This window comes from Hemitrygon akajei, chromosome 6, assembly GCF_048418815.1.
Source record: "Hemitrygon akajei chromosome 6, sHemAka1.3, whole genome shotgun sequence".
NCBI lineage: Eukaryota > Metazoa > Chordata > Chondrichthyes > Myliobatiformes > Dasyatidae > Hemitrygon > Hemitrygon akajei.
This window is the reverse complement of record NC_133129.1, coordinates 186656656-186670235: the sequence shown is the minus strand read 5'-3', so window position 1 is coordinate 186670235 and position 13580 is coordinate 186656656. Positions and strand designations below refer to the sequence as shown.

General features: G+C 43.9%; 1 protein-coding gene across 4 annotated transcripts in view; it reads right to left on the bottom strand.

Moving 5' to 3' along the window:
• phrf1 (PHD and ring finger domains 1) overlaps positions 1 to 13580 on the bottom strand; it is a 179922-nt gene that overhangs the window by 92698 nt on the left and 73644 nt on the right. For all 4 annotated transcript variants that reach the window (XM_073049972.1, XM_073049973.1, XM_073049975.1 and 1 more), the window contains 2 exons: positions 9625 to 9716; positions 775 to 956 (listed from right to left, as the gene is read on the bottom strand). In XM_073049972.1, the coding sequence (XP_072906073.1) occupies positions 775 to 956; positions 9625 to 9716 (274 nt within the window). The remainder of the gene's footprint in view (positions 1 to 774; positions 957 to 9624; positions 9717 to 13580) is intronic.

Genomic DNA, 13580 nt, shown 5'->3' with positions numbered 1-13580 from the left:
TGGATAGGTACATGGAAGGGTGGGGCTTTGAGGGATATTGGACAAATGCAAGATTTTGTGCACTGCTGGGAGGACACCATGGTCAGCATAGATTGGTTGAGTTGTATCTGTGCTGTATTGATCTGTGACTATGACTGTGCATAGTCTGCTTCATTAGGGTCACATCAAGGTGGTTGGTGAAGGAAGATGGTAAAAGATCAGCCATGATCCCCATTGCACGATGAAGCAAGCATTAACATATGAGGAGTGTTTGATGGCTCTGGGCCTACAGTCGTTTAAGTTTAGAAGGATAAGGGGGGAATCTCATTGAAGCCTATTGAAATTTGAAAGGTCTAAGTAGAATGAATGCAGAGAGGATATTTCCTATAGTGGGGAGTCTAGGCCCAAAAGGCACAATCTCAGAGGTACGGTGCACTGAGAACAGAGATGATGAGGAATATCTTTAGCCAAAGAGTGCTGAATCTATGGAATTCATTTCCAGACAACTGTGGAGGCCAAGTCATTGGGAATATTTAAAATAGAGTTTGATAAATTCTTGGATAATCAGTGCAACTAAGGTTATGGAAACAAGGCAGGTAAATGGGGTTGCAAGGGATAATAAATCATCCAAGTGGCCTAATTCTGTTCCAATGTCTTATAGTCTTATAAAGGATGAAGCACACACAGATGAATGTCTCTCACCTGTTTCTACTTTTGACCTTCTGCAAATGGCCCAGTTTGGTTTCTGATTCCTATCACTGAACTGTTTAACATTGTACCCAGAGTTCAACTCACCCTGATCTGATGCGCACGGGTGATCCGACTCCTGTTCACATTTGCTCGGACCCGCTCACTCTGACGAGTCCGCGCTATGGCCCTTGTTCTTCTGGCTGTCGGACGTAACCGGGAGGTGGTGGGCTCTTGGGGTGCATCAGCTACGAGGAATGCAAGCTCCTCATCATCTATCTCTTCATCAGCTACAGAGATAAGACATTAAAGTCAAATATTACATCAACATTGTTTCTATCTAGCTTCACTCTACACAACCTTAGTGAGATCTCCACTCTATGTAACTTTGTTGTTTAGTGATGATTTGCACTCCACGTAACCTTCTCATTTAGAGAGAAACTCTACTCCAAGTAACCTTTCTGGTTAATGAGAACTCTACTCTATGTAACCCACTTGTTTAATAAGATCTCTACCCTACATAACCTTCTTGTTTAGTGATGATCTCCACTCTACATAACCTTCTCATTTAGTGACAGCTCCACTCTGCACAACCTTCAGATTTAGAGACAACTCCACTCTACGTAACCTTCTCATTTAGCGAGATTTCTACTCTATGTAATCTTCTCATTTCAGACAGTAAGACATAGGAGCAAAATTTGTCCATTTGGCCAAGTCTGGTCTGCCATTTCATCATGGCTGATCGATTTTTCCTCTCAGCCCCAATCTCCTGCCTTCTCCCTGTATCCCTCATGTCTGACCAATCAAGAATCCACCAAACTCTGCCTTAAAGATGCATACAGACTTGGCCTGCACAGTTGGCTGTGGCAAAGAATTTCACAAGTTCACCACTCTATAGTTCTTCATCATCTCCATTCTAAAGACACCTCATTCTTCTGAATTCTAGTGAATACAGGCCCAGAGCCATCAAACACTCTTCATGTGACAAGCCATTCAATCCTGGAATCAGTTTTGTGAACCTCCTTTGAACCCCCTCCAGTTTCAGCACATCCCTTCTAAGGGGCCCAAACCTGCTCACAATACTCCAAGCGAGGCCTCACTGGTGCTTTATAGTCTCAACATTACATCCTTTCTTTTATATTCTATTTCTCTTGAAATGAATGTTAACTTCACATTTGCCTTCCTAATCGCAGACTCAATCCGCAAATTAATCTTCAGGGAATCCTGCACAATCGCTCCCAAGACCCTTTGTGCCTCAGTTTTTTTGTATTTTCTCTCCATTTAGAAAGCAGTCAATCCTTTCATTTCTTCTGCCAAAGCGCATGATAATACACTTCCTGACACTGCATTCCATCTGCCACTTCAATGCCTATTTCCCTAATCTGTCTAAATCCTTCTGTAGTCTCTTTACTTCAATTACGGTCAATTATGGAAAACCCTGAACATCCTCTACATAGCACCATCCAGAGACAGAGAAGCAGTTTCAGCGACAGGTTGCTATCGATGCAATGCTCCTCAGACAGGATGAAGAGATCAATACTCCCCAATGCCATTCGGCTTTACAATTCAACCGCCAGGAGTAAGATATGTTAAAGTGCCGGGGTTAGGACTCAATGTATTTAAGGAAACTACTTAAGAACTTTTTAAAAGCTATTATTAATGCTTTTTGAGAGGGTGATTTTAGATGCATATCATATTTTTACTGAGTTAAGTATTGTATGTAATTAGTTTTGCTACAATAAGTGTATGGGACATTGGAAAAAATGTTGAATTTCCCCATGGGGATGAATAAAGTATCTATCTATCTATCTATCTCTATCTTCCTCAAAACCACCTGCCCCTCCTATCTGTGTATCACCTGCAAATTTTGCAACAAAGCAAATAATTTGGAAATGGAGACAGAGGTGGAGTTAAGATGGCACTAAACGGAGATTCCTTTGCTTACGTCTTCGGGGACAGCTCTATTTCCATATTTACTATCTTTATTTTTCTCTTTCAGGGTTCTTTTGAAGACCCTGACCTGGAGTTGGTTCTTTGTGGGAATGGGATCCGATCTCGGGGTTTCAGGACAGGCTGTTGTTTGTCACGTCAAGGGTTTGGCCTGAGAGTCTGGCTCGTATTTGGAAGCCTAAGATCTCAGGGCTCTGGAGATGGGCAGATCGAGGGTCGGTGTCATGGCAGAGGACCCGTGTGTCGTTGGGGGAGTCGGAAAATCTACTGCTGAGGGCCTAAAGACCCAAGATCTTTGCGATTTTAAGGCACAGAGCTAAAAAAAAAAAGCGATGCAACAGGTTTTTAACATCATAAACCAGCGAGTTGTTGTTATGTCTCCCTGCTCGCTGGGAAAATAAAGACACCTCCCTCTCTCTTATCAGGGAGAGAACCTGTGGTTTGTCGAATGCCGGATGAAACATGAGGTCTTTGGGGGTAACTGCAAGCCTGTCTCTTTGTTATTGCTTTGAGTGCTCAGTGGTGGTGCCGATGCTTGCTTTTTTTTGCTGGTGGGGGGATTGGGATTGCTGCTTGCTGCCACTTACGCACGGGAGTGGGGAGTTGGGTGGGACTTTGGGGTTCTCATGATTACCTGTCGTTCATTCTTTGTGGCACTTCTCTGTTTTCATGGATGTTTGCGAAGAAAAAGCATTTCAGGATGTATATTGTATACATTTCTGACATTAAATTGGACCTTTCAACCTTTGAATAATACCATCATTCAAATCATTAACATATAACGTAAAAGTAATCGGTCCCAACACAAATCCCTGTGCAACTCCTCTAGTCACCAGAAAGGCTCCCTTTATTCCTGTTCCCTGTGTGCATGAGGGACTTACTGTACATTCCCAAATCAAAAGCCAAGGATGAACCAGGAGGTATGTCGTCTGCTGTGGCATTCAAGTCTGGTGACCCAGGCCTGAACCAGAAAACCAGGTATGATTTGTGGAGGGATATTTCAAGGGTGAAGAGACTATTTCGAACTAGGTTGGGGCCGACAGCAACTCTGGCAGGGTTTGCAAGGCATTACTTCCTACAAAGCAAAACCCAATAGCACGAATGGCAGCGATGCTTCACTACCAGATGAACTCAACGCCTTCTATGCACGCTTTGAGGGGGAGAACATAACTACAGCTGTGAAAATCCCTGCTGCACCTGATGACCCTGTGATCTCTGTCTCAGAGTCTGATGTTAGGCTCTTTAAGGAGAGTGAACCCTCGCAAGGCACAGGGTCCAGATGGAGTACTTGGGAAGGTTCTGAAAACCTGTGCCAACTAATGAGCGGGAGTATTCAAGGACATTTTCAACCTCTCACTGCTACAGGCAGGTTCCCACTTGCTTCAAAAAGGCAACAATTATACCCAGTGCCTAAGAAGAATAACATGAGCTGCCTTGATGACTATCGCCCGGTAGCACTCACATCTATAGTGATGAAGTGCTTTGAGAGTTGGTCATAACTAGACTGAACTCCTGCCTTAGCAAGGACCAGGACCCATTGCAATTTGCCTATCAGCACACTAGGTCGATAGCAGATGCAATCTCAATGGCTCTCCACATGGCTTTAGACCACCTGGACAACACAAACACCTATGTCAGGATGCTGTCCATCGACTATAGTTCAGCATTTAATACCATCATTCCCACAATCCTGATTGAGAAGTTGCAGAACCTGGGCCTCTGTACCTCCCCCTGCAATTGGATCAACTTCATAACCAGAAGACCACAATCTATGCAGGGGTGTATGCTTAGCCCACTGCTCTACTCTCTATATACACATGACTGTGTGGCTAGGCATAACTCAAAAACCATCTATAAATTTGCTGATGATACAACCCTTGTTGGTAGAATCTCAGTTGGTGACAAGAGGGCATACAGAAGCAAGATATGCCAACTAGTGGAGTGGTGTCGCAGCAACAACCTGGCACTCAACGTCAGTAAGACGAAAGAGCTTATTGTGGACTTCAGGACCAGTAAGACGAAGGAACGCATACCAATTCTCACAGAGGGATCAGAAGTGAAAAAGAGTGAGCAGTTTCAAGTTCCTGGCTGTCAAGATCTCTGAGAACCTAACCTGGTCCCAACATATTGATGCAGCTATAAAGAAGGCAAGACAGTGGCTATACTTTATTTGGAGTTTGAAGAGATTTGGCATGTCAACAAATACACTCAAAAACTTCTATAGTTGTACCGTAGAGACCATTCTGACAGGCTGCATCACTGTTTGGTATGGGGGTGGGGGGGCTATTTCATGGGACCTTAAGAAGCTGCAGAGGATTGTAAATCTAGTCAGCTCCATCTTGGGTACTAGCCTACAAAGTACCCAGGACATCTTCAGGAAGCAGTTCTTAGAAAGGCAGCGTCCATTATTAAGGACCTCCAGCACCCAGGGCATGCCCTTTTCTCAGTGTTACCATCAGGAAGGAGATACAGAAGCCTGAAGGCACACACTCAGTGATTCAGGAACAGCTTCTTCCCCTCTGCCATCCAATTCTTAAATGGATATTGAACCCTTGGACACTACCTCACTTTTCTAATGTACAGTATTTCTGTTTTTTTGCACAATTTTAATCTATTCAATATATGTATACTGTAACGGATTGATTTATTTGTTGTTATTGTTTTTTTTCTTCTATATTATGTGTTGCATTGAACTGCGGCTGCTAAGTTAACAAATTTCACGTTAACTGTTGGTGATAAAAAACTAGATTCTGATTCTGATCAGGATATATTGCTCTTTGCCTCCTGCCAGCCAACCACTGCTTTATTTATGCTAGAATCTTCCCTGTAATACCATGGGCCCCAGTGAGGATGTCCACTCTACATAACCTTTTCTCATTCACTGAGATCTCTAATCTGCGTAACCTTCCCATTTAGTGACAATCTCCACTCTAAGTAACTTTCTTTAATGATGATCTCCAAGCTATGTAACTTTCTTGCTTAGTGAGAATGCAAATCTACGTAACCTTCTTGTTTAGTGACCATCTCTATTCTATATAACCTTCTCATTTAGTGAGACCTCCACTCTACACAACCTTCTCATTTAGTGACGAGATCCTCTCTATGTAACCGTCTCACTTAGTGACAATCTCCACTCTACACAACCTTGTTTAGTGACAATCTCCACTCTAAGTAACTTTCTTTAATGATGATCTCCAAGCTATGTAACTTTCTTGCTTAGTGAGAATGCAAATCTACGTAACCTTCTTGTTTAGTGACCATCTCTATTCTATATAACCTTCTCATTTAGTGAGACCTCCACTCTACACAACCTTCTCATTTAGTGACGAGATCCTCTCTATGTAACCGTCTCACTTAGTGACAATCTCCACTCTACACAACCTTGTTTAGTGACAATCTCCACTCTAAGTAACTTTCTTTAATGATGATCTCCAAGCTATGTAACTTTCTTGCTTAGTGAGAATGCAAATCTACGTAACCTTCTTGTTTAGTGACCATCTCTATTCTATATAACCTTCTCATTTAGTGAGACCTCCACTCTACACAACCTTCTCATTTAGTGACGAGATCCTCTCTATGTAACCGTCTCACTTAGTGACAATCTCCACTCTACACAACCTTGTTTAGTGACAATCTCCACTCTAAGTAACTTTCTTTAATGATGATCTCCAAGCTATGTAACTTTCTTGCTTAGTGAGAATGCAAATCTACGTAACCTTCTTGTTTAGTGACCATCTCTATTCTATATAACCTTCTCATTTAGTGAGACCTCCACTCTACACAACCTTCTCATTTAGTGACGAGATCCTCTCTATGTAACCGTCTCACTTAGTGACAATCTCCACTCTACACAACCTTGTTTAGTGACAATCTCCACTCTAAGTAACTTTCTTTAATGATGATCTCCAAGCTATGTAACTTTCTTGCTTAGTGAGAATGCAAATCTACGTAACCTTCTTGTTTAGTGACCATCTCTATTCTATATAACCTTCTCATTTAGTGAGACCTCCACTCTACACAACCTTCTCATTTAGTGACGAGATCCTCTCTATGTAACCGTCTCACTTAGTGACAATCTCCACTCTACACAACCTTGTTTAGTGACAATCTCCACTCTACACAACCTTGTTTAGTGACAATCTCCATTCTCCTTGTTTAGTGACGAGATCCACTCTACACAACCTTCTCTTTCAGTGAGATCTCTACTCTACACAACCTTCTCATTTAGTGACAATCTCCACTCTACACAATCTTCTCATTTAGTGACAATCTCCATTCTACACTACCTTCTCATTTAGAGACAATCTCCACTCTACACTACCTTCTCATTTAGTGACAATCTCCACTCTACACAACCTTCTCATTTAGAGACAATCTCCACTCTATACTACCTTCTCATTTAGTGACGAGATCCTCTCTATGTAACCATCTCACTTAGTGACAATCTCCACTCTACACTACCTTCTCATTTAGTGACGAGATCCTCTCTATGTAACCATCTCACTTAGTGACAATCTCCACTCTACACAACCTTGTTTAGTGACAATCTCCACTCTCCTTCTTGTTTAGTGACAAGATCCACTCTACACAACCTTCTCTTTCAGTGAGATCTCCACTCTACACAACCTTCTCATTTAGTGAGACCTCCACTCTACACAACCTTCTCATTTAGTGACAATCTCCACTCTACACAACCTCCTCATTTAGTGAGACCTCCACTCTACACAACCTTCTCATTTAGTGACAATCTCCACTCTACACAACCTTCTCATTTAGTGAGACCTCCACTCTATACAACCTTCTCATTTAGTGACAATCTCCACTCTACACAACCTTCTCATTTAGTGACAATCTCCACTCTACACAACCTTCTCATTTAGTGACAATCTCCACTCTACACAACCTTCTCATTTAGTGACAATCTCCACTCTACACAACCTTCTCTTTCAGTGAGATCTCTACTCTACACAACCTTCTCATTTAGTGACCATCTCCACTCTACACAACCTTCTCGTTTAGTGACGATCTCCACTCTCCTTGTTTAGTGACGAGATCCACACGACACAACCTTCTCATTTAGTGAGACCTCCACTCTACACAACCTTCTTGTTTAGTGATGAGATCCACTCTATGTAACCTTCTCGTTTATTACTCAACTGCCACATTCACCTCAGAGGAATCATTACTAGTGAAAGAGGTTAAACAGCAAAGATTGTTAATTTGGCACAGAGAAATCATTGAACATTTAATAGCAATAAACTATAAAGTTCAAAGTAAGTTTATTATCAAAACACATATATGTCACCATATACGACCCCAAGCTTATTTTTATTGCAGGGCGTACATAGTAAATCCAGGAAACATAATAGAAGCAATGAAAGACCACACACAAAAGGTCGGGCATACAACCATTGTGCCAAAGACAACAAACTGTGCAAATATAAAAGAAAAAAAAGAAATAATGATAATAATAATAAATAAATAAGCAATACATATCAAAAACAGAAGATGAAGAGTTCTTGAAAGTGAGTCCAGAGGGTGTGGGGACAGTTCAGTGATAGTGCAAGTAAAAATTAATGAAGTTATCTCCTCTGCTTTGAGTCTGATGCTTATAAATCAAAATAATCGATCGTCTGACATACTTAAAACCCCATGTCTGAATGGGGTAAATTCAGAATGTTCCATTCGTTGAGAGATCAAAGTCTGGGGCAACCAAGTTTATAGATGATCTGCAGTACAACGACTTCACTTGTTTCCACCTGTTTCAATGCAACTGCACAAAATAGCGTTTAAACAACAGTGCACAGAGCCGTAGTGTCAGCATGACACTATCTGCCAAGGTAGTGCTGCACTGTGGGAGGGGTGGTACTGAGGGAGGGTCACACCATGGGAGGGGTGGTACTGAGGGAGGGTCACACTGTGGGAGGGGCGATACCGAGGGAGGGTCACACTGTGTGGGGGTGGTACTGAGGGAGGGTCAAACTGCAGGAGGGGTGGTACTGAGGGAGGGTCACACTGTGGGAGGGGTGGTACTGAGGGAGGGTCACACTGTGGGAGGGGCGGTACTGAGGGAGGGTCAAACTGCGGGAGGGGTGGTACTGAGGGAGGGTCACACTGTGGGAGGGGCGGTACTGAGGGAGGGTCAAACTGCAGGAGGGGTGGTACTGAGGGAGGGTCACACAGTGGGAGGGGTGGTACTGAGGGAGGGGTGACACTAAGGGAGGGTCACACTGTGGGAGGGGTGGTACTGAGGGAGGGGTGACACTGAGGGAGGATCACACTGTGGGAGGGGCAGTACTGAGGGAGGGTCACACTGCGTGGGGGTGGTACTGAGGGAGGGTCAAACTGCAGGAGGGGTGGTACTGAGGGAGGGTCACACTGGGATGGGCGGTACTGAGGGAGGGTCACACTGTGGGAGGGGCGGTACTGAGGGAGGGTCACTGTGGATGGGGTGGTACTGAGGGAGGTCACACTGTGGGAGGGGTGGTACTGAGGGAGGGGTGACACTGAGGGAGTGTCACTGGGAGGGACAGTACTGCTGGACAGTGGCGTAGGGGCAGTACCAGGGGTGGGTTCAATTGTGGGAGGGGCAGTACCAAGGGTGGGTCACACTGAGGGAGGAGCAATAAGGAGGGTGGGTCAAACTGTGGGAGGGGTGGTACTGATGGGAGGGTCACACAGTGGGAGGGGTGGTACTGATGGGAGGGTCACACAGTGGGAGTGACAGGACTAAGAGAGAGTATGGCTGAGGAATGCTGTGCTGTGGCAGGGATGGGGGGGGTGTGGTATTGAGGAAGCGCTGTGTTGAGGGAGGAGTGGTATTGAACAAGTGCTGTGCTGTGGTTGTGGTAAGAGCTGCAGTCCGGGTCTCAGTTTTTGATTTTGAGGTGTGAAGTGATTACACCAATCTCTGAATTCTTGCAGAACCTCACAATGGACTGAACAAGCATTCATCATGGGTACATTGCGGCAGAATCCGTCGGCTGCCATCAGCTTGCATTCACTTACCAGCCATGGGATTGTTCAGAGCACATTCCGGACAAAACCATTCTTCTACTGGGACAGTGTGAAGGGCAGGAGTGAGACAATCCAGGTGATACCTGTAACAAGGTGTGACACAGCTTGAGTCAGCAACATCCCCCAGTGCAGACACGCTGAGAAGGTAGCATGCAGTCAAACAGACCAGAGAACTGAACAAATAACAGAGCAGCAATGACCACTCTTTACAAGTCAGCAGACACCAAACCAGAGATCGATTATTTCTACTATTTGAGACCTGAAGACATTCAAGCAGAATTAGGTCATTAAGTATGCTCTGCAATTTTATGATGGCTAATTTATTATCCCTCCTGCCTTCTCCCCATAACCTTTAACACCCTGACAAATCAGGACCCTATCAACCTCTGTATTACCCAATGACTTAGTCTCTATAGCTGTCTGTGGCAATGAATTCCACAGATTCACCACGCTCTGGCTAAAGAAATTTCTCTTATCTCCAGGACGTCCTTCTATTCTGAGGCTGGGCTCTCTGGTCCTAGACTTCCCCACTATGGGAAACATCCTCTCCACTTCCACTCTCTTTAGGCCTTTCAAAATTTTATAGGTTTCAGTGAAACCACCCCCCCCCCCCCATTCTTCTAAACTCCATCAAGTAAAGGCCCAGAGCCATCAAACACTTCTCAAATGTTAACCTTTTCATTCCCCAAATCATTCTTGTGAACTTCCTCTGGTCCCTCTCCAATACCAGCACATCTCTTCTTAGCTGAGGAGACATTTGTAACCAGAGAAAGGAAGAGCCCACAGCTGATCTTTTGCATGGCCACAAACCATGCAAACTGGCTACTGGTGACTGTCTTGGACGTACATTTCCTTTGCAATCGCAAGACCCTGTTGGACATTGATTGCTGCAAGGCTGTTTCTCTGGTTTGGTGGAGAGACAGGCAGTGAGACAGCAGTGTTGCCTGAGTTGTAGCTAAGACTAGGCCTCAGCCTTCGGGCTTGCATTGTAGAGTGGCATCAAGGCTCGGTTGTAGGTGGCCGCTCCTATTAGTGCTGCCCCCAGTGGTGTATTGGTGGAATTACAGGCTGGGCTACAGTATATTTTTCTTACGTGACCTATGTTCTTTTGTTCGTTTCTCGGTATTTTGAATGCGCAGATATGTTTTTGCACTGTCTCATTCGGCTGCATCCAAGTATGATTTGAATGACAACTAAACTTAATTTGATTTGATCTCAATTTTGATACAAGGTAGTAATCTCAGGATTACTGCCTGTGCTACTTGACAGTGAGTACAGTAATAGAATGAGGTGGAGGATAAATGCATGGCTGAGGGATTGGAGCAGGGGGCAGGGATTCAGATTTCTGGATCATTGGGACCTTTTTGGGGGCAGGTGTGACCTGCACAAAAGGGACGAATTGCACTTGAATCCCAGGGGGACCAATATCCTGGCAGGGAAGTTTGCTAAATCCACTGGGGAGAGTTTAAACTAGAATTGTTGGGGGGTGGGAACCGAACTGAAGAGACTGGGGAAGAGGCTGTTGGCTCACAAATAGAGAAAGCTTGGAGACAGTGTGTGAGGGAGGATAGGCAAATGATGGAGAAGGGATGCACTCAGACCGACGGTTTGGGATGTGTCTATTTTAACGCAAGGAGTATTCTGAACAAAGCGGATAAGCTTAGAGCATGGATCAGTACTTGGACATATGATGTTGTGGCCATTACAGAGACTTGGATGGCTCAGGGACAGGAATGGTTACTTCAAATGCGGGTTTTAGATGTTTCAGAAAGGACAGGGAGGGAAGCAAAAGAGGTGAGGGTGTGGCACTGTTGATCAGAGATAGTGTCAGAAAAGGTGGACATCATGGAGGGATTATCTACGGAGTCTCTATGGGTGGAAGTTAAGAACAGGAAGAGGTCAATTACTTTGCTGGGTGTTTTTTATAGGTCGCCCAATAGTAACAGGGTTATTGAGAAGCAGATCGGGAAACAGATCCTGGAAAGGTGTAATAATAACAGAGTTCTCATGGTGGAAGATGTTAATTTCCCAAATATCAATTGGCACTTCCCTAGAGAAAGGGGTTTAGATGGGTGGATAAAAACACAAAATGCTGGCAGAACTCAGCAGGCCAGACAGCATCTATGGGAGGAGGTAGTGACGACGTTTCAGGCCGGAGATTGTTCAGAAAGGTTTCCTGACACAGTATGTAGATAAACCTTCAAGAGGAGAGGCTGTACTTGATTTGGTATTGGGAAATGAAACTGGTTATGTGTCAGATCTCTCAATGGGAGAGCATTTTGGAGATAGTGATCATAATTCTATCTCCTTTACAATAGCACTGGAGAGAGAGAGGAACAGAAAAGTTAGAAAAGTGTTTAATTGGAGTAAGGGGAATTATGAGGCTATCAGGCAGTAACTTGGAAGCTTAAACTGGGAACAGATGTTCTCGGGGAAAGATATGGATGAAATGCGGCAAATGTTCAGGGGATATTTGTGTGGCATTCTGCATAGGTACGTTCCAATGAGACAGGGAAGTTATGGTAGGGTACAGGAACCGTGGTGTACAAAGGCTGTTGTAAATCTAGTCAAGAGGAAAAGAAAAGCTTACAAAAGGTTCAGAGAGCTAGGTAATGTTAGAGATCTAGAAGATTATAAGGGTTATTATAAAGATTATAAGGAAGTGGCAGATGGAGTTCAACCCAGAATAGAGTGCAGTGGTTCATTTTGGTAGGTCAAATATGATGGCAGAATATAGTATTAATGGTCAGACTCTTGGCAGTGTGGAGGATCAGAAGGATCTTGGGGTCTGAATCCATAGGATGCTCAAAGTAGCTGCGCAGGTTAACCCTGCGGTTAAGAAGGAATACGGTGTATTGGCCTTCATCAATCGTGGGATTGAATTTAGGAGCCGAGAGGTAATGTTGCAGCTATATAGGACCCTGGTCAGACCCCAGTTGGAGTACTGTGTTCAGTTCTGGTCGCCTCACTACAGGAAGGATGTGGAAACCATAGAAAGGGTGCAGAGGAGATTTACAAGGATGTTGCCTGGATTGGGGAGCATGCCTTATGAAAACAAGTTGAGTGAACTCGGCCTTTTCTTCTTGGAGCAACGGAAGATGAGAGGTGACCTGATAGAGGTGTATAAGATAATGAGAGGCATTGAATGTGTGGATAGTCAGAGGCTTTTTCCTAGGAATGAAATGGTTGCCACAAGAGGGCACAGGTTTAAGGTGCTTGAGAGTAGGTACAGAGGAGATGTCAGGGTAAGTTTTTATGCAGAGAGTGGCGAGTGCGTGGAATGGGCTGCCGGCAACAGTAGTGGATGCGGATACGATAGGGTCTTTGAAGAGACCTTTGGATAGGTACATGGAGTTTAGAAAAATAGAGGGCTATGAGTAATCCTAGTAACTTCTAAGGTAGGGACATGTTCGGCACAACTTTGTGGGCCGAAGGGCCTGTACTGTGCTGTAGGTTTACTATGTTTCTAAGTATGGAATGGTCAGTGTTATTTCACCCACCTAATGGAAAATGGAAAGAAATGGACAGCAATTTGATGGACTGAATGGCCTCATGTCTTCCATAGATCCAGAACCATTTCGACAAGGTCAAGAAAGCCAATATTGTATCAGGTAACATACCAACATGTTAATGACCATTTGCAATGCAGTGGATTCCAGTTAATTGGGACACATTGAGACTGGAGTAACATTCTGGCCCAGTTCAGCTGCTGCCCCAATTAGCCAAAGTTTCATGGAAATATTTAAGAAGGTATATAAAAAAGATAATTACCATTTCACTGAGTATCAAATTATACATTTAAATGAAACACATAACAAATTAGAACAATACAAATATCGCTGCAGTACTCTAAAACTATGTTTTAGTTCCTAACAGTTATCAACGGAAGAATTCATCCAGTGTATCCTGTCACGTTCTTTTGACTGACTACTGAATGAATAAAATTA